Source organism: Choloepus didactylus, chromosome 27 (assembly GCF_015220235.1).
Source record: "Choloepus didactylus isolate mChoDid1 chromosome 27, mChoDid1.pri, whole genome shotgun sequence".
In the NCBI taxonomy this organism is placed as follows: Eukaryota; Metazoa; Chordata; class Mammalia; order Pilosa; family Megalonychidae; genus Choloepus; species Choloepus didactylus.
In genome coordinates, this window is record NC_051333.1 from 2865487 (window position 1) to 2885163 (window position 19677).

At 57.5% G+C, this 19677-nt stretch overlaps 1 protein-coding gene across 9 annotated transcripts; it reads right to left on the reverse strand.

The window, feature by feature from the left end:
- Positions 1-706: 706 nt before the first annotated feature.
- U2AF2 (U2 small nuclear RNA auxiliary factor 2) lies at positions 707-19279 on the reverse strand. 9 transcript variants are annotated; one of them, XM_037819279.1, is made up of 12 exons: positions 19080-19276; positions 15027-15162; positions 14258-14302; positions 13837-13940; positions 13288-13439; positions 11877-11993; positions 10903-11041; positions 5180-5259; positions 4975-5097; positions 4585-4671; positions 4100-4315; positions 707-982 (listed from the first exon to the last, which is right to left on the reverse strand). In XM_037819279.1, the coding sequence occupies exons 1-12, from the start codon at positions 19126-19128 to the stop codon at positions 848-850; spliced, it is 1383 nt and encodes a 460-aa protein (XP_037675207.1). In that variant the 5' UTR covers positions 19129-19276; the 3' UTR covers positions 707-847. The 9 variants fall into 9 exon arrangements, with proteins under 9 accessions (XP_037675207.1, XP_037675204.1, XP_037675205.1 ...); XM_037819276.1 differs by having other exon boundaries at positions 4100-4348; positions 4573-4671; positions 19080-19275; XM_037819277.1 differs by having other exon boundaries at positions 4100-4348; positions 19080-19274.
- Between the last annotated feature and the right edge of the window lie 398 nt (positions 19280-19677).

Below are 19677 nucleotides of genomic sequence, written 5' to 3' on the forward strand. Positions count from 1 at the left end.
CCGCCCACAACACTGGTAGCAGCGACCCTTCCCAGGCGTCCCCCGGAGGGACCACCCCTGGCTGGGGCCGGGCCGCCTCGGTCGATCCTCCCTGCGCCCCGGGGTCACGCGCTGGGCCCGGCCCAGAGCCGCGGGGCACGCCGGCGGGGAGAGCTAGGATACCCCAGCCCGAACACCCCGCACTGCCCCAAGGGGAACCTCTCGGAGAGCTGAAGGGGAGGGCTTGACACACTTGACACAGAGCAGCTCCATAAAGTAAAATACAACAAAATGTTTAATGAGCAAATTCGTCTTAGCAAATATGAAACTGCCACAGAAAGGAGAGGGACGGGGCCACAGGGCTGGGAGCAGGTCCAGGGAAGACTAGAGAAGAGAATCAACTACGTAAGAAACCAGGGAGGGGACCAGAGGCCAAAAGGGTGGGAAATGTGGTCCTGGAAAGGGAGAGGGCAGGGCACTGAGGGGCCGGACAACAAAATTCAAAATAGTTTGGCCATAAAATATAAACACGCTATGTTCCTAGGAGGGGAGTGGGGGGTATAACGGGGAAGGAGAGGCTGTTTGGGGAGGGGCTGTGGGGGTCCTACCCCGCCCTGCTGTGCGCCCCATTCCCATCCCGACCGTCCCTCTGTGTCTGTGTGGGTGCATGTGTCTGTGTGGGCCTGTGTGCGTCCCCAGCCCCCTCCCGGCCCCACCCACCCCCACCCCCACCCTGAATCGCTGCCATTCCAGTTGCTGCCGGCTGGTATTCGGCTGTCACTCCTCTGCCCATCCTCTTCAGAGGGGACAACGGGGGCGGGAGGAGGGAGGAAACCCCCCAGCCCCTCCCCGCCTTCCCCGGCCGCCTCTACCAGAAGTCCCGGCGGTGGTAGGAGTCGGGGTCACAGTACTTTGTGACGACCACTCTGTTGGCAAACTTGCGGCCTGTCAGGCCCTGCATGGCTTTCTGGCAGTCAAACACAGAGGTGAACTCCACAAAGATCTGTGGGGACAAGAAGCAGGCTGTGAAAGCCAGACCGACAGACAGAAAACAGGCCTCAGAGGGCAAGCTTAGGCTCATTTGCAGCAAATAACCAGCACTCAGCAGGAAGTGGCTAAGAGAGGCAGGCCTCACTGAGCACAGGCCTTGGAAAGGAACCCTTGGTACAGGCTTGGGGGTTATTTATGCAAACCCTCCTTTTAAAAAAAACCCAGGATCAACAGAGCATAGGCTACAGCTAAAGAGAGCAGAGGCACCACAGGCATGGAGAGTGAGAAAAACGAGAGGCATGCAGGCAGTCAGCAGCAGCACCACAGGCTGGAGAGCAGAGGCCCACTCCCAGAGGGGTAGGGGGAGCCGGGGCCGCATCTGCTATTGCCAGGCACTAGGCCAGGCACTCCACCCCACATCCTCGAAGAAGTCAGGAAGTTCAGAAATCAGGGAAAACCTACACAGCCAGAGTGTGAAAGAGCAGAAGTTCAAACTCAGGTAGAATAAAGAGAAACTGAACATTAAGCTAGGCAAGCTTTTAATCTTGCCTGAACCACCAATTTACAGGAAATGGGGGGGGGGGGGGAAGATACAATAAGCCTAATCCAAGACATGAGAATTCTATAGGACAAATGACCCATTTCCAAAATGAATAAAACGGTTTGACCATTAAAAAAAAAAAAACAAAAAACAGTGACATACAACCAATGTAAAGTAGAAGAAACTAACCAAACAAAAGGTGGGCCTTGTTTGGATCCTCACAGAAACCAAGGACATTTTGAGACAGACAGGAACACAGAATGGGTATAAATTAAGGAATTAAATGTTAACTGTGTTTTCATTAAGATAAACTTTAAAATGAGTGGTTCTAAAGTGGGGTGACTGTGCCCTGAAGGGGACATTCGGCTACGTCTGGACGTTTCTGGCTGTCACCCTGGGGGTTGGGGGCGGTGGTGGGACTGGCCAGGGTTGCCACTGAATATCCTAAAACGTACAGGACAGGCCCCCACAAGTGGCCCAAAATGTCAGTAGTTGAAAGAAACATAACTGAAGTATTTCAGGTAACATATGATACACCTGAGACATGCTTTAAAATATTCCAGCAAAAATAAAACATGGGAGAGGTGTCAAAATACAGAAATGAGGAACAAAACACTGGTAACTTGAAGCAGTGTCGCAGGTATAGGAGAATTCGCCGAGCTATTCTCTCTCTGCTTTTATGTGTATTTGAAGAGATCCGTCAGGTTTAACACTAAGATGGGGGGGGGGGGTCCGACTCCAGGGCCCAGGGTTCCTGCACTCACTCTTCCCTAAATCCTCGGCCTGACTTGAAGCTGCTCTACCCCAGGGACCAGAGGTCATCACTGAACAGAACGGACAGAAAGCCTTGAGACGCACAGCCTCCCAGCGCACCAGCGGGGTCAATGGGACAGCAAGCAAGGAGGCCGCCCCACCCTCCTCCTCAGGCCCCTGCTCTCCACCTCTGGCCCCCGCCCATCCTGCCTTGCCCACTCCCTGCACCCCCAGGGCAAGCTCCTCCAGTCCCAACCCTCAAACGGGTCCGTTTTAACTGCTTCCTAGACCTCTCTACCGGGGTACCCAAAGGAATCCCAAAGCCAGCCCCCCACCCCCACCCCAGCATGGCCCTGTCCCCTCCCCTGCCAGAGGGCGAAGTCTGGGCATCCCACTCACCTTCTCCCACCTCCCTCCCCACACATTCAGACCAGTCTCTGGTATTTCACAGGCGAAAGTCCCTCTCGAATCCACCAGCTCTCTCCTTCCCATTGCTGCTGCTCTAACTCAGGCCTCCGGGCTCATCCCGGCTCATCTTAACGGGACACTCTACACCCCTCCTTGGACCCTTCCAATCCATTCTCCAAACAGCAGCCCAAATACTCTAAAAACACCGCAAGAGCCCCGTTTTCTCCTTAAAAGCCCTGCAGTTTCTAAGGGAAGGCCAAGCTCCTTAAGGAAATGAGCCCGGCCCTTCAAGATCAGGTGTCTGCAGAACGCGCTGGCCCGGTCTCGATAAACCACACCTCCCGGAACCCGTCAGCTTCTGCGCTCCAGATGCCGCACTTGCCAGCCCCCCTGCTGCTGTCTGTGCGAATCCAAATTCCTGTCCTGCAGGTCTCATTTCTGCAGGGCTGGAGGAAGCAGTGCCTCACCCTCCCGTGCCCACCTCCCACTTCATCCTAACAGGGAGCGGTTTCCCGCCCATGACCACGTCTCAGTGCTCCCTGAAAACAAGACTTCTCAGATCAATACCGTCCAGCAACTTCCTTCCCACCTCCCTCGGGGCAAAGCCAGCACTCCTCCTAACACCCCCGTGGCCCCACGCGCCATCTCATCTCCTGCTGTCCTCAGATTTACTTTTCTGCTCCAGCCACGTGGCCTCCTCGCTGTCCCCAGATGCACCGGCCCTCGCCTGCTGGCCCAGAACACTGCCTGCCCTGGTCCCCGCCTCACCCAGACCCCTGGTCACCCTATCTGAAGCCCACTCCCTTTCCCTGCCTAACGTAGCACACACGTCCGAGATTTGACCTCCTTGAGCCTGTGAGCTTTTGTTCACAGAATCCTCAGCACCCACAACAGAGCCTGGCACAGAGTGAGCATCCATCAACGTGCTGCGTGAGTGAGTGACCTCATGGCTGCCTCCAGCCACACCAGGGAAGGTGTCCGCCTGGCCCAGTAGCAGAGGCAAGGGGACTCCGTGGGCAGCTGTCCGTGCCTCCCTCACCAGACTGGCAGTAAACAACCAGCACCCCCTGCCCAGGGAGATGCGGTAAGAAGTCGATGGTGACATGTAAAGCTTTAACAGACTAGCTGGCACAGAGCACATGAATGTTTTTCTTCCGTTTAACTATTCTTACTTTCCTCCCTACTTCAGAGACAAGCTACCTAGTGCTCCGAAAGCAGAAGCACTGACACAAGGTCACGTGACAAGGATGACGCAGAGCCCGGCTTTGAACCCTGCACCTCCACTGCCACGCCCTGGTGGCCAGGCCTCTCAGCTCACCAAGGCCCGCCTGGTGCCAAGCCCAGGAGGTGGCATGCATGTGCGTGCGTCCTTGTGTGTGCGAGAGAGAAACACACACATACAGGTGCTCTGGCCTGGGGGCTCCTCACCTTCCCGCAGCCGGGCACTTCGACACCGTCCACCGGCCGGGGGATCTCAATGGACTTGACGAGCCCATACTTGCTGCACTCGTCGCGCACGTCCTCCACGATCTCCTCATACTCCTCGTCGTCCAGCAGCTCCTCGGGCAGCACCATGTTCATGAGGCACAGCACCTCAGTGGGGTGGCCGCCCATCTGCACCTGGGAGCTCATCAGGCCCGGCACCTGCAGAGTCACGGGCGTCTGGTTGATGGTGCTCTGTGGGGGGAGGGGGACAAGGGCGTCACTGAAGGCCCCGGCCACCCACCCCCACAGGACTCCATCTCCCCACCTCCTGTGCGCCCTACAAAGACCATGCACGACCATGCCCCCCACCTCCCAGCACCACCCATGCCTCTCCCAATCCCATCCCCATGAGAGCTGGAGCAGCCCAGCCCCTCCCCGACCACCCCCCGTCCCTCTAGCCAATGAAGGTGACGTGCCGGGGGGCTCACCAGCGTGGCATTCTTGGCTCCCACACTTGCCCTCTGGACTAGCAATTTCTTATCCCCCAGCTGCATCCCATTCAGCCCTGCGATAGCCTGGTTTGGAGGAAGGGCAGGAGGGGGTGCAGGGGAGAGGTGCGAGTCAGGGTGGTCCCCACGCCTCCCCCAAGCCCTGGTACTCCAGAGCCAGGGGCATTGGTGGAGGAAAAGGGGAAGGCAAAGGGGGTTGAGAGCTTGGAAAGAGCCAGAACCAAGGGAAAGGGGATGAGTCCCACCCCAAGGACACTGTGTCCAGCTGGCTCCTGCCACCCCATCCCAAGTCAGGGAGACCTCCACGTGGGCTGTCGCGCAGGGCGGGGCAAGGGCAGAGCAGCCGGCAGCCAGTACCTGGAGACTCACCTGGTCTGTGACGTTGATGTCCACGTACTCACAGAAGGCGTAGCCCTTGGAGAGGCCCGTGGCGCTGTCCTTGACCAGGTTGAAGGCCTTGAGAGGCCCAAACGATGTCAGCAGCTCTTTTACCTGCAGCCACAAATGCCCCATCCATCAGGCCCGGGGGAAGGCGGGGGTGGTGGGAGGTGCCGGGCTGGAGAGGAGGGGTTACCTGGTCATCGTTCAGGTAGTTGGGCAAGCCCCCAATGAACAGCTTGTGGGCCGAGTCGGGGACCACAGTGGACACAACTCCTAGGAGAAGAGAGAGCAAGGACTTCAATTCCCAGTGTACAACACCCAGGGAACGGAAAGCCCACCACAGGCCCTGGCCATCTGGCGCTGACCAGGACAACCACCACCTAACTCTGGGGCAGCAACAACACACGTGTCTGCACTTCCTCCGCCTCGGGCCCAAGGTGCTGGGGGAGGCACACCCTGATCCTGGTGGCAGAGACCACGCTGCTCCCAGACCTGTCCAGCCTCACAACCTCCAGCTGGCAGCACTGCTCAGAGCTCACCATGACCAGCCCTGGCTGCCACGGCTGCCCTGTGACTTTGACAGGTCACCTTGGCTGCGGACCTGTTTTTCGCGTCCTGTTGGGGAAAGTCAAAAAGACACACCCCCTCCCTCGACCAGCTCCTCATCCCTCAGGCCTGGACTCAGGATTTCCTTGACAACCCCACCTGAACTGCATCTCCCTGTAAAATCTCAGTCCCTTCCCTTCTGGGATCACACGCCCCTGTGAGCCCAGCAAGTCGCTCTGGGTCTGACAAGGGTTGTCTCCCACAGGACCCTCAGGACAAGAAACTCAGCCGCTGCTCACAAAGTCTCAGAGCACAGCCCTCAACGTCGATTACGTCATCACACATGGTAACTACCTGTCCACTGCAGAGATTCTGTGTGTGGTGTCCAGTTTCTGGTAAAGAGCAGGCCCTTAGGGGCATGCCCGGCTCACTCACCACCGCATCGCGGTGCCCAGCATGGTCGTGTCAGCTGAGTGAGTTTAATGAGCACTGCATGTTGGCTGCAATTCCAGCCCCCTCCGCTCAACTGTGGATGCGTATACCCAAATGCCCAAGAGGTGCCCCAGCTTTGAGGTCCCAAAGGCATCACAAACTTATCACCTAACTCCTGGAGTCCTCCAGTCAGACATGAAATATGGGAAGCCCCAGTGCACTGTCTGGAACACAGAGGGACAAACCAAAGGACCCACCATCTGCCCAGAGTGCCCTAACCTCGTCGCAAGAAAGTCCACCCCACCACGGCCTCTCCTTGCCCCGCTGCCACAGCCACCAATTGGGAAAGGCCCCTGTCCACCTCCATCCTGCATTTTGGGAGGAACAGGCCAGGTCAGGGATGGGAGGGAACACAGTCTCCAAACTCTGAGCCCATGGGAGGGGGAGGGGGACGAGGCCCCATCTGACCTCAGGCTCACAGCACCCTCCCCCAGGCGCCCTCCCAGAGCCGCGCGGAGGTCGCTGCCACAGGACCACCTGCACCAACGGCCAGGGCCTACATCATCGGAGCTGGAGCTGTGGGGCTGTGGAGCCCCCAGGAGGCCCAGCTGCACGCCCCGGCCCAGGCACTGCCGACTCCTCCAGCCTGTTGCCTCAGTCCCCGCCAAGGCCCTTCCACAGTGCGGAAAGGAGCAGATGGAGGTGCAGAGAGTGAGCACCGAGGTCACCAAGGAAGTAACCAGCTCCTGACAGCCAAGGGTTTGCTTAAGCTGTCACTCCACCTGGGCGGCAGACGAGGAAACAGGCTCAGGCTGGGTCGCCAACGTGCCCGAGCTCCCCCAGAAACTGAGTGACACAGCCAGGGTCCAGCCCACAGCAGGCTGTGTAACACCCATGCCCAGAGACAGCAAGGCAGCCAGGAGGACTCCCTGCATTCATCTTAGTTGTAAAAGAAGCTTCCCTGGGCCTCAGTTTCCCTATCTACAAAACAGGAAGAACACAAATGCCTACTGCGGAGGGCTGCGTGGATGAGAGGAGTCACGGCAAGTGCTGACACGTGCAAGGCCTGCAGACCGACCCAGAAGCCCGGACGGCGGCCGGGGCGGGTCCGACTCACTGCCCAGCCGAGCACCCAACAGCAGGGCAGTCACACTAGCCACGACAACAGGACAGCACTTTAGACGGAACCTTCACGGAACCTTCTCGGAGCCTGAGGTTCCTCAGCCAACTGATGAGACGGCTGAGAAAACGGATGCACCAAAAGGACTACACAGAGTGCCAAACCTCCAAAAGCACCCTGCGTTCCACGCATGCAACATGGTGGAGCCTGGCACCGACAGCTCTCCTTCAGGGAGCTCAAGGGCTGCTGCCTGCCATTCCATGTCCTTGTGTGAGCCCCACTGAGAACCCACCCAGGGCCCACCACACAGTGAACCTTCCCAACTGCCGGGAGGGAGCCACTGGCACTCCCCGTTCTGCAAACGAGGAGGTGCAGAGGCTGAACACCTTGCCCAAGATAAGAATGCAGTTGTGGAGGTTCTAATCCAGGCCTGCCCAATCCTTATGACCCATTCAAGGTCACACAGCCAGGAAAGCATCAACATAACCCTGCCCACACCTCTGTCCTTCCTTCGAACACTCTCCCTCACGCTGGCTACCTGGTACGTACCTCCCACCCTTCAGAACCCAGCTCTACAGCCTGCCCTTTCCTCCCCTCTGAAGTCCTCCCCGGACCCCCAGCCCTGCACTGTCACCTGACGGGCAGTCAGACCAGGTCTGCCGTGTGCACTGCTCTGTCCCCAACACTAACAACTGGGCCTAGAACAACGGAAGTCTCACTCAAGGGGAGGCTAAGCCCCCAGGCTCAGAGCCTCTGGAGGCAGAGGCCGTCCACTCATCCCGAGCCCTCAGCAGTTGAGTGCTGGCTTGAGGCAGAGCTCAGGGCAAAACCGATTCATGGACTAAAAGACTAGCGTCCTCTTGCCTTCAAATAAAGGCCTGGTTCTTCCTGCTCCTTCTTTATATCTCATTTCTTTTGGTCTTAAAAGAGTTGACTAAGATCCCACATTGTAGCAAAGCTTGGCTGGTCTTTACACCCAGTTCCTGATGGGCCACAGGGCCCACACCTAACAGCTCATCTGCCAACCAGATGACCCCTGAGCTCTTGGGGGGACTGGCCACAGCAGCCAGAGCAGCCACGGGACTGGGGGCTGGGGGTCGGGGCTGCCTGGTACCGGCCCACTCAGCCCACCTCCTGGACTTCTGGGGAGGAGGGACTCCACCCACCAGGCCAGTGTGAGGAGACCCTATATAAACTCGGGTCAGGAAACACGGGGGGCATTTCCACAAATGACAGGATGGGAAGATCACAGCACTGTGCCTGGAGGGTCACATGCCCTCCCACCTCACCCCACGCATCTCTCCCTTAGCTGGCTTCTTTCTATTCTTTTGCTATGACAGAGCTATACTCCTAATTTTAAGTGAACTCGGTGAGTCATTCCATTGAACCCAAGGAGCTGGTGGGAATGCCCAAATTCGCAGCCTGTTGGCCAGAAATGAGGTTTGCAGCTGGTGCCTGAAGGGCAGCCGTGTGGAGGACAGCCCTGAACCCGTGGGACTTGGCCTGCCTCGGAACTGGAGTTTTGGCTTTCAAGCACGTCAGCCTTGAAGAGATAGGTCTGACTTGGGTGGCCTTGCCTTGCTCCTGGCATCAACAGGAAACTAAAGAAGCATTTCATGTTTTGCCACTACATATGACGCATGCTTAATTACAGGTTGATACCCTTCTATCGAGGGAAGAATGTTTCCCTCCGTGTTCCTGAGTTTGTATTTTCAATCACAAACGTCTGTTGCCTTTTTTTCCTTTTAGTCCCTTTTTGTAGTGAAATTGATGGGAGGATCAAAACGCCAGCTTTATTGTGGGTAAAGCTGGACCAGACAATGCTCAGCCTACAACAGCCAGATCACACTCCTGCAGTCTCTCCCAGAACTGAACTTGTCCACCCAGTCACAGGCAGAGCCAGGCAACCAGGCATCTGTGCGAAGGGACATCCCAGAGAGAAAAAACTGACAGATGGCTTTTCTGTGTTTAACCACAATCAACAGCTACCTCTAGAAAAGGGCGTGCAACAAAGGGAAGACAATCAAAAGCCCCTGCATGCGCAGGTTTCCTGTTTTCCACAGAGAAACGGAGCAGGCAGCGCAGGGAAATGTCTAAGCTTGGACTCTGGAACCAAATCACCTGGAGCTCAGTGTAGCAACTCCACCAACCTCACGGCCCCACGCTCTCCCGCACCGCTGCCTCCATCTCCCGTCTCCTACAGCAGGGTCGGCAAACTCTCCCAGCGAAGGCCCGGGTAGAAGATCTTTCCTGCCTCGCAGGCCACACAGTCTCTGCTGCAACTCCTCACTCAGCTCAGCCCTGGCAGCATGGAAGCAGCCAGACTGTGAACCAATGACCGTGGCTGTGCCAATAAAGCTTTATAGACAAAAACGGACAGCAGCCACCATGGCAGACCCCGCTACAGGACCACTGTGGCTTTCAAAAGGTAACGCAGGCCGCACTCAGCACAGTGCCCGAGGCACAATAAGCGTGCAGCAGGTGAGCGGACTGCATACGCAGCTAAAACATGCTGAATTTACGAGGAAGAGGCACAAAGGAAATTTCCACAGCTTGACGTGGAAGATGACTACATGGACAAATAAAGATGTAAAACCTCATCGAACTATCCACCTAGATTACAGCACCTCAGTTGTAAGTTATACCTGAATTACAAACAAAAGGATACACCGAATTTATCAAAACTGTTACAGTAAAAAGCATTAGAGAACTCAGGGTCCCGCGCTGAGTCCCCTGCCTCATGGAGTGAAAAGCTGACTCCATTTCCAAGGCACCTTCAGTGGAGCAGCAGCACACACCCTCCCTGGTCCGGGGGGCTGGCCTCCTCCACCCCAGCCCCGCAGCACACCAGGGCTCACCCTGCCTCTGCTGACACAGCTCCCGGGGCCCAGCGGCACCAGCCCCCTCCCACCCCAAAGTGATGGAGCAACCCAAGAGGGTCTTAAATAAGCCTAAGTCTTCACTTACCCCATCTGCCCACAACAGGGGTTGGCAAGCCACAGCCTGCGGGGCAGGTCTGTCCTGTCTCCACACAGCCTGCTAGCGTAAGTGGTTTCCATTTTTCGAGGACTATGTCACAACTTGCAAAGGTCCAAATTCACATTTCAGAGGCTGCAAGTGTTACGGTACACAGGGGTACAGCCCGGATTGTTCACAGACAGATCGCTTTTGACGGCTTTCATACCACAAAGGGAGAGTTGAGTAGTTTCAGCAGAGACTGTTCAGCCCGCAAAGCTGAAAATGCTTACTTCCTGGGTCTTCACAAAAACACTGACTGACTGAGCCCTGGGGCCAGGCTATTCTCTGCCACTCGGGGACAATCCTGAACAGGCCTGTGGGGAATGGCCCCAGAGCAGGGACTCAAGGGAGACGCTGGAAACAGTGAAGGGACAGCCACGTGCGGCTCCACAGGGGCAGCCTGTGGATGTTTTGCTAACTGGTGCACACACTGAGTACAGCCCTGACTGGGGAGCCCGAGGCTCAGAGACACTGAGTCCTTCACCCCCTCCCAGAGCCAGGGGGTGCAGGCGGGAATGAGACGTGGGCCCCAAGCCCCTGCTCCCATCAGCACCCACAGTCAGTCCTGGCTCTGCCACCAATGAGCTCTGGGTCCTCAAGCAGACCACAATTCATCCTCTCTGTTCCCCGGGTGCCACATCCAGCTCAAAAAGGCTGGAGTGAATCAGACGAGACGGCACGTAAATCTCAAAGCACTTCCAAAACACTGTTTTCTAGGCAGTTATCAACTGAGCTCAAGAAAGAGAGGCTGAAACACAGAAAGAGGGTGGGGGAGGAAGCCCAGGACCGATGTCGCTCACCAGGCACGTAGACAGAGGGGTTCTCCGACATGCCAGGCAAGGGCTGGTAGTCGTGAGGTCTGCGGATCTTCAGAGACTGGCCCTGGAAGATGATGCCATCGAAGGCCATGGCCTGGGTAGTCTCGTCCACAGAGCGGAACTGAAGGAAGGAGAAAAGGGCGGTGAAGCACGTGGGCTCCAGTGCTGCTCAGCCACCCCTGATCCCTCTGGGACCTGTACCCCCTCTTTCTGCCTCTCAGGCAGCCATTAATTGAACAAATGCCACAGCCAGGCCTCATGCTAGCACCAGGACAAACACCAGGGGAACAAGACCAACCCAAAATCCCTGTTCACACTCTAGTGATGAAATTCACCAACACTGAGCACAAACACAGAAGTGAACATACAAATTGTAACAAGTACAAAAAAGAACAAAGCAAAGTGCTGAGAGAGTATAACAAGAGTAATCTAATTAAAACGGGGAAGAGAGTGTTAGGAGCTGAAATCTAGGGCAATGCTACTCAAAGCACGGGCTGCCCACCAGTGCCGGGCCATAAAGAGGTGAGCACAAAAAGTGAGAACAAACTACAAACTTTTACAGCAACCTACTGTTACTGCAGCATGCTTACCGTATTTTACAGAAGTATTGGCAACCCACAAAGAACTGAATGTCTGACAGGCAAGCTACTCAGGGATCAGCTAGCCAAGGCCCCCAGTGTGGGGCAGCCCCAGTGTGGAGAACTAGGGCAGCAAGGTCTTGAGAGGCCAAGGTGAGCAGAAAGCAAAGGCAAGCCTGAGCAGGATCGGGCTGGTATCTCGCAAAGCTCACCCTGGAACTAGGGGGAAGAGCGGACTGCAGAGAGGCCAGACAGAGTCAGGGGACAGAGGCGAGAGGCTGCTGCAGGCCCGGGCCCACAGGCAGCGCCAGAGGCACAGCCCGTGGAAGGGATTCGGTCCTCACACAGCACACGCTTCCTGACGTGTCCCCAGCTCACCTCCAAGAAGGCAAAATTCTTGTCCTGGTTAATCTGCACAGCCAAGACCGGGTTGCCGGGGGCCTGGGTCAGTCCCCCCAGGCGCATCTGGGCGTTGAAGAAATCCATCATGGCCTCCTGCAGAGGGGAGAGGAGACAGGGGGGGCGGGGAAGGGAGGTGGAGAGAGGAGGGAGGGTGAGAGAGGGAGACACAGAGGGGGTGGGGGCAGGGGAGAGGGGTGAGGGCAGGGAAGGGGGCGGGAAAGGGAAGGGGGCAAGTGGAATACGGCAGAGGAAGGGTGCAGAGGTCAAAAGTAGAAACAGAAGCAAGGGGAGATGAGAGAGAGTCGGGAAGAAACGGTGGTAGAGACAGCAAGGGGCCAAGAGATAGAAGCAAACAGGGGAGACCGAAGAGAAGGCGCAAAGGGAGAGCCAAAGGGGCCCCAGACAATCAGGAAAAAGAAGAGTGTTTCCAGAAAAAACACAGAAAACGACAACAGGGAAAGAAAAAATGACACATCATCATACACAAGAAATAAGAAAGACAAACATACAGGAAGAGAAAAACATCCAATGGAGACAAAAAGGCAGGAAAATGGTTGGAAAGGAGAAAAGAAAAAGGAGTCAGGATCAGGGAGACCCAGGGTCAGTGGAGGAAACGAGGAACAGCAAGAGAGACCGAGGCAGAGGAGCAAAGAGGAGGTCGAGAGTGCGAGAGGAGCCACGGGGAGGACGGAGTGGGGGGGCGGGGATGGGAGGGGAGGAAAAAAGAGTGATGTGGAGGGACCTGGCCCTGGAGTCCGGGGGCTGGTTTATCAAATGTAGCAAAGTGCAGGTTGAGAAAGTCAGAATGGACCTTACTTGCCTTCGACGATGGTAGCAAACTTTTTGTTGCTACGAGGGATCTCAGCCCCACAATATTTCACTTTAAAGAGAAATGGAAACAACTCTTTGATCTCGGGATTCTCGGGGGTGCCACGGGAAGGGGTGGGGGACAGGGGAGGGAGAGGAGAGGTGGGGAAGGCGGGGCAGGGCGGAGGTCGGGGCGATCAAAAATAAAAGAGCAGCGACCACGGAGGGGTGTGGGAGAGGAGGGGGACAGGCGAGGACAGAGGCACGTCGGGAACACGCTGCGGGCGCGCGTGCGTCTGTGAGCTGAGTCTCCTGCCTGCCTCTCCGGGAGGGAGTGTGTTTCGTGTGTGTGTGATCCCTGGGCTGCTGGAGGAGGGGGAGGCGGGAGGGGGAAGAGGAGGGAGGGAGAGGGCCACCCCCAGCCCGGCCCCTGGCTGGCTCAACTCCATCGGTCCGTCTGGGAGGGGGCCGGGGGGTCTTGCAGGAGCAGAGTCTGACCCGTGCAGGTTCGGGGGGGAGGGTCAAAGGAAGGAGTGGGGGAGCGGGGAGAGGGAGGGGCGGGGCAGGGGCAGGGCGGTACCTCGGTGATGCCGAAGGGGATGTTCCCCACATAGAGGCGCCGGGCCTGTCTGGTCATCTGGCTCCCGACCACGGGCACAGGCGTTGGGGTCACAGCTAGACCGTCTGGGGTCATGGTGGGGAGAAGGGCAGTGGCCGGAATCTGACCCGCAGCTTGAAGAGGGTGAAAGACGAACAAACGAGATCAGGGCCACTCTCGCCCCAAGCTCAGGGACCATGGCTCAGCGCACGCCCCAAGAATGCCCCAGCCCCAGCCCCAGCTCCTCCCGACCCTCCTCCCAGCTCCCTCTGCCTCCCCCAAATCCCCACCTCCAGTGTGGGGTCCCGCCCAGGGGCTGCAGACACTGCTTCTAAGAGGCAGGTCTCCTCTGATGGTGTCCACTGGGGGCGTCCTCCACACTCAGATCATCTCCTCCTCCAGGGGCAACTGCCAAAAGGCAGAGGCCAGAAACGCTAGGGGTCTGAATGGAGACCTGCTCCTGGATCGCCCCGCAAGCACACACTTGGGGTGCTACTGCCCCGCATCGGCAGCAGCTCCCCAGAGGCCTACCTTGCATGGCCTTGTACTGCATGGGGGTGATGTGCTCGAAGCCCGGGGGGGGCACATCCCAGTATTTGCGGACCTTCTTCTTCTTCTCATGGCGGGGGGAGCGGCTGGGGGGCAGGAGGGGAAGAGCGGGCCAGGGTGACCTCAGTCTGACCACCGGCGGGCCCGCAGGCCCCCCACCCCGGCTCCTCCTCGGCTCCCCCGTGAGCGCAGGTGCCGTCTCTCCGGGGGGGGGGGGTGGAGAGGACACCGTCCGGGGCTGGGTGGGGTGGGTGGAACGCTGGTGTCAGGCAAGGCAGGTGAAAGCTCTTCCCCTGTGTTCTGGGCCAGGGCTGAGCAAGGGCAGGGCAGGGTGTGCAGAAGGGAGGAGGGGGGAGGGAGCGGACTTCATTCAGGGTAAGGGGAACAGGCAAGAGACGCTCACATCAATCCACCGTGCTCCTCTTTAGCGCCTCTGGTCAAAGGTTTGCTGGGGGTGGGAGGGAAAGGCATGGGGAGGGGTGACTGGGGACCCTCGTCTTCCCCACACACCACACACCCCCAAGGGCACTGAGCCCCCAGGGCTAGAGGCAGGGCCGAGGGGAACAAGCAGCAAGCAGGCACCCCTCGGCCCTACCATTCCCCACCCCCAAGACACCCCCAGCCCCAGGACAGAGGAAGTGGAAGGAGGAGAGGACTAAAAGGCCAGGACAGGCCACTTCCCAGTTGGAGAAACTAAGAGGGGAGAAGGAAGGCAGATTTCCAGGTAACCCCCCTCCTCAGCTAAGAGGGGCCGAGAACAGAGAGGGGAGCCCTGGGAGGGAGGACACAGCAGCCCCCGGCTGCAGACACTGCCCCACTCCAAGAACCTTCCTTCTCCCAGGAGCCAAGAGCCAGAACCCAGGCCCTGGAACACTGTCACACACTGAGCACAGAGAGAGAGGGTCAAAAAGAAAAAACCTGCCCTCAAAGAGAGCCAGAGAAAGCCCTCGTGAAAGAAACGAGTCAACTCCATCTCCAGACAAAGCTCTAAAATAAAAAACCAAGTGCCCCCAACAAACCCCCGGCACCACAGAAACCCAGAAACACAAGGGAAAAAACTGAGCTCAAGACACACTAAGCCGCAGATGCCTCCCCCAGAAAAAAGAAGCCACGGAGGGCAGGCCCAGAGCAGCCGGGCCGCCCCCAGGACCCGGGCCACCCCCGCCCGGTACCTGCGCCGCCGCCTGTCGCGGGAGGCGCTCCGCTGGTCCCGGTTGCGCCGGTCACGGCTGCGGCTCCGGCGCTTGCGGTCGCGGCTCCGGGAGCGGCTGTGGCTGCGCTTGCGGTGCCGATTCTCCTTGTCCCGCTCTGGGCAGAAGGGGAGGGGGAGGGGGCTGAGCTGAGGAAGCACCGGGGGTCCAGCCCACCCTGCCACGGCCCCAACCCCGGGAAGGCCACCCCCAAAGGCCAGGGCTTCAGTGGAGGGAAGATGGGCAGCCTTCCGGGTCCACAAACGAGCCCACAGACCCCGAGGGGACAGGGCCTGGCAATGCCCCAGGAGTGAGCCACCCAAAGGCGCTCAGGAGAGCTGGGGAGCTAGAAAAGATGGGACGCTAGCTCCCAGTCCCCCTCGAGGGGCAGGACTAGAGGCTGGGAAATCAGGAGACCCAACGTTTTCCTGAAGCCACCCAGTGAGCCCTCGGCTGGGCCCTGGGATCAGGTGACAGGCAGGACTTGATACCTCAGGAAGCTGCCTTCCCACCCAGGTGAACCACACCAGAGGCCCTCCCCCCAGGAGAGTGGCTTCTCTTTCTGAATTTGCAGGCTGAAGGGGAAAGCCAGGCCCAGCCTGCCTCGGGAGGTGGGGAGAGGAGCGCGTCCTCAGGAACCCCAAACCACCCCATTCCCCCAGCCTCACTCTCTCAAACCCAGCCCAAGTACAGGAGGGGCTGGGGCAGGGGCTTGTGTCTGTGCCGGCTCTGGAGGAGGTTCAGCTCTTCCCACCCACCTCCCCCTCACTTGTCTCCAGGAGGTCGGCTGGCAGAGAAAACTCCCACCCACCACCCTCAGGAGAGGAGGAGAGGGCCCAGAGAGCACAGCCTTGCTAACAAACCACAGAAACCTCTACTCCCAACAGACCCTTCACCCTCCAAAAAACGGAGATGGGCACTTGGGGGTGGAGGCTCACCACCCTCACCCTCCATCTCAGAGGAGGAAACTGAAGGCCAGAGTGGATGAGAACTGCAGGAGCCAGAGGCCCAGGATGCCCTCACGCCACAGCCTGGACTCAAGGACACCAGTCATCAGACACAAAGGAAGAAATGACCACACGCACACACTTACAAACTTGAACATGTGCCTCTTAAGAGCAGCGGCAAGGGGGCCTCAGCCTCAACATCAACATTTGGTCTCATGTTTTTTTCTGACGTAATTAAAAACTGTATGTGTTTTGTTTTTTTTTTTTGGTAAATACACCTCCATTTTAAAATCGCTACAACTTCAGAAAAAATATACACCTCAGAAAGAAAGAAAAAAAAATAGTAACAAACATTGCAAGAATGCTTCCCCAAACCAGAAATTACTAAATCACTTTTTTGCACTTAATCCTCACTTCCACTTTGGGAAAACCCTGCTGGATTCAGGTAATACATAAGGAAATCGGAGGTTCACAATTCATGTGATTTGCCAAAGACCAGAAAGCCAAGAAATAGTGAAACCTGAATTTGAACCCTGTCATGTCAGCGAGTACAGCTTAGCACCAGGCCACACTCCTTAACAGGGTCCCTGAAGGCAAAAAAAAAAAAAAAAAAAAAAAAAATGGATTTGGGAAGGGATTACAAGGAGCCAGCAGAGTGGAGTGGCCTCGGGAGCTCTGGCTGGGGGCTTTGGGACTCGGACCTCCATCCTTGTAAATGGGCAGGCTGTGAGCCCCAAGGGCCTTTCCTGCTTGCTAAGGTTCTAAGGCAGCAAAAGAAAGAGAAAGGGACATGCACAGAGGAAGCAGTGACACCTGCTGGGTGCCTGGGACACAGACAAGAAAAATAATGCCCTGGAGAGACACAGGTGCACACGGCAGGGCGGGAACCCAGAGATGCGCGGAGCCTAGCCCGTGGAGACAGACTCACAGGCAGGGAGCTCAGTGTGCGCTCTCTCGTATGAGCTCTCTCTAGACATGCGGATGAGACAGGGAGCTTAGCTGATTCATGATGCTCTGTGCAGTTGCTGCATGGGAGCAGCTCTGTCAACCCAGGGGAGGGCCTGGCCTCCCCAACCAGGAGGTTCCCAACCAGTGGGATCACCCCAGAAGCGCCAAGAAGCACATATCAAGAGCCCCAAGGACGACTCAAGCAGCTTCACTTGGCAGTCCTATGTAATGGAATGGATACGGGCCCTGCAGCCAACCAGAGCTCAGCATCTTATCAGCTTTTCTGCTTACCAACTATATAGAACCAGGCAAATGCAACTTAACCTCTAAGATCTGGTTAACTCTTCTTTAAAAGAGGGACCAGAACTTGGCAGAATGGCATTTGGAAAGCACCTTTGCCTGTGCTTCTTGAGCTCCAACTTCTGGAGATCTGAGTGGGAGATCTGCCTCTCTTGATACACATTATACTGGAACAAATACTGTTTACTAGGCACTTAGCATATGCCAGGGCACACACCAAACTCTTTACCTGTTAACCTGTTTAACCTCAGTTCTGCCTCTTATCAGCTAAGATCTGAAAAAGTCTAAGCTTTCTAAGCCTCGGGCTCCTCCTCTGCAAAGAGAAGAAAATCCCTGCCTCATGGGGCTGTTACAAGAACACGCTTAGACTGTGTGCATGGCACACAGCAAGCACTGGGTTTAATCACAATATCATCACCATCACCCACATTAATGCTCTCAAAATCCCTGTGACAGAAGAATTACAATAGCCAGTCTCGTGCAAAGGTATTAGAGTAGCACAGCCACTAAAGAACCAATCACGTACTTGAAGCCACGTGCGTGCTTACCTCCACAGCCTATTCTTTTAAACAGTATGGGACGTCTATACCGTGGGCACTCGGTAAACCTTATACCCTCCCTAAGCACTGGCTCTTAACCCAGCCCCCCCCCCACCCCCACCCCGTCCAAGTCTAGCCTAAGCTCAAAAGACAATTCCCGAACCCTCATTCAGTCCGCTGAAGAACAGCGGGAAAAAAGGCTCCAACTAGGGACGCGGGCAACTCAAGCCGCAAGCATCACAAGACCCGAGAGACCCAAATCCCCCGTCTTCCCTAGGCTTCATTTTCTTCACTCTTAAGCCGAAATAAGGAGACAGTAAGTACAGGAACCTACCGACTTTGTTGAGTCTAACCTCCTTGGAGCCCCTAAGCTGACCAGCACGGCTCCGCGCTTTGTTCCGACTGCCGCGACCCTTAGCACCACCTGAGGGGCACTTTCGTCCCACCCTGCCCAATTCTACCCAACTGGGCCAGGTCACTCTTACCCGAAACCTCAGTTTCCTTATTCTGTGCTAAGATTTACAAGGCCAGAACTGGGTACTCTCAGTTTGGGATACAACAGGTTTTGGAGTTTCTCCCAAGTAGGAAAGAGATGAGAAATAAGCATAAACACTGCACGCTGGTATTGTCAGGGCTGCCAACAGCCCCCACGTGTGTAGGATGTACGTGCGAGCAGAGTGCTGCCACGAAGGGGCAGGCAGATAAGCGCCCCACGACCAACCGAGAGCAGGAACACCCTGGCGGACAAGGTATCAGGAAATCACGCAAAAGGAACAGGCGAGAACGGCGCGGCCTCCACGAGCCTCCGCGGCGCCTAACGCGCAGGGCCCGGGACACGCAGCTCGGCCTTCACCACGTGAAGGAAGGAAGGGGGCCGCGCGCAAGCCGCCATTTTGGAAACAAAGGGGGCGTGGAGACCCGACGGGCCGGAAGCGGAAGTGCCAGGACAACGGGAAAAAAAAGAGGGATTACAGGCCCTAATATAATCTCCTTCCAAGGAAAAGGAGTCGCGTCAAGCCACTTCGCGAGCTCGCGCATCGGTCCCCACACCGCCTCCGCCCGGGCCACGTGGGACAGGCGCAGCAGCGCGCATGCGTCACGGGCCCGCGCCCACCGCCCTACCCTCGCCGCGCGCGCGGCAGAACGCGGGCGGTCACGTGAGCGAGGCGCGCGGCGCCGGGCGGGGGAGGGGCACCGCGCGGCCCTCGGAGGAAGGGGGGAACGAGGGGGAAAATGGCGGGGGCCAGGGAGGGAAGTGGAGAGCCGCGCCGACCGCCGCCCTACGACCCCAGCGCCCTCACCTTGCTTATTCTCGTTGAGCTGCCGCTCGAACTCGTCGAAGTCCGACATGCTGGGGCGGCCGCGCAGGGCCCTGTGCAGCTCTCGCCTCGCCTTGCTGCCCGCCCGCTCCGGCCGCTTCGGCTACTTCCGCCGCTTGCTTCGGATACTTCCGGCCACCGCCGGCGCTTCGCCGCCTCCTACCTAATCAAGCCCCCGGGACCCCGCCCCGCCCCGCCCCGGCTCCGCCCCTTCTCCCCGCCCGCCAACCCGCGAGCTGCCCCGCCCCCAGAGCCTCGCTCGGAAACGCGTCGGCTGTTTCCGACGGCAGAGGAAGGGGTCCGGAGGCGGCGGCTTCGGCTGCTTCCGAAAACCCCCGAAGCGAGGGTTTTGCCGGCTTCGCAGGTTCCCGTAACTTTTGAGATGAGCTCCTCAACGTTCGGGTGTTTCCGTAGTTTTTCACGTTCCTCCGCTCACAGCCCCCTCTAAAGGTTCGGCTTCTTGCGACAATTCAAACTGTCCCAATCTTTGGCTTCTTCCGCAGATTTCCCCCTCTCTTCTCCCGCCTTCTCCAAGCGGCTATTTCCGACAATCCTAACCGTCCCGAACTTAGGCACTTTC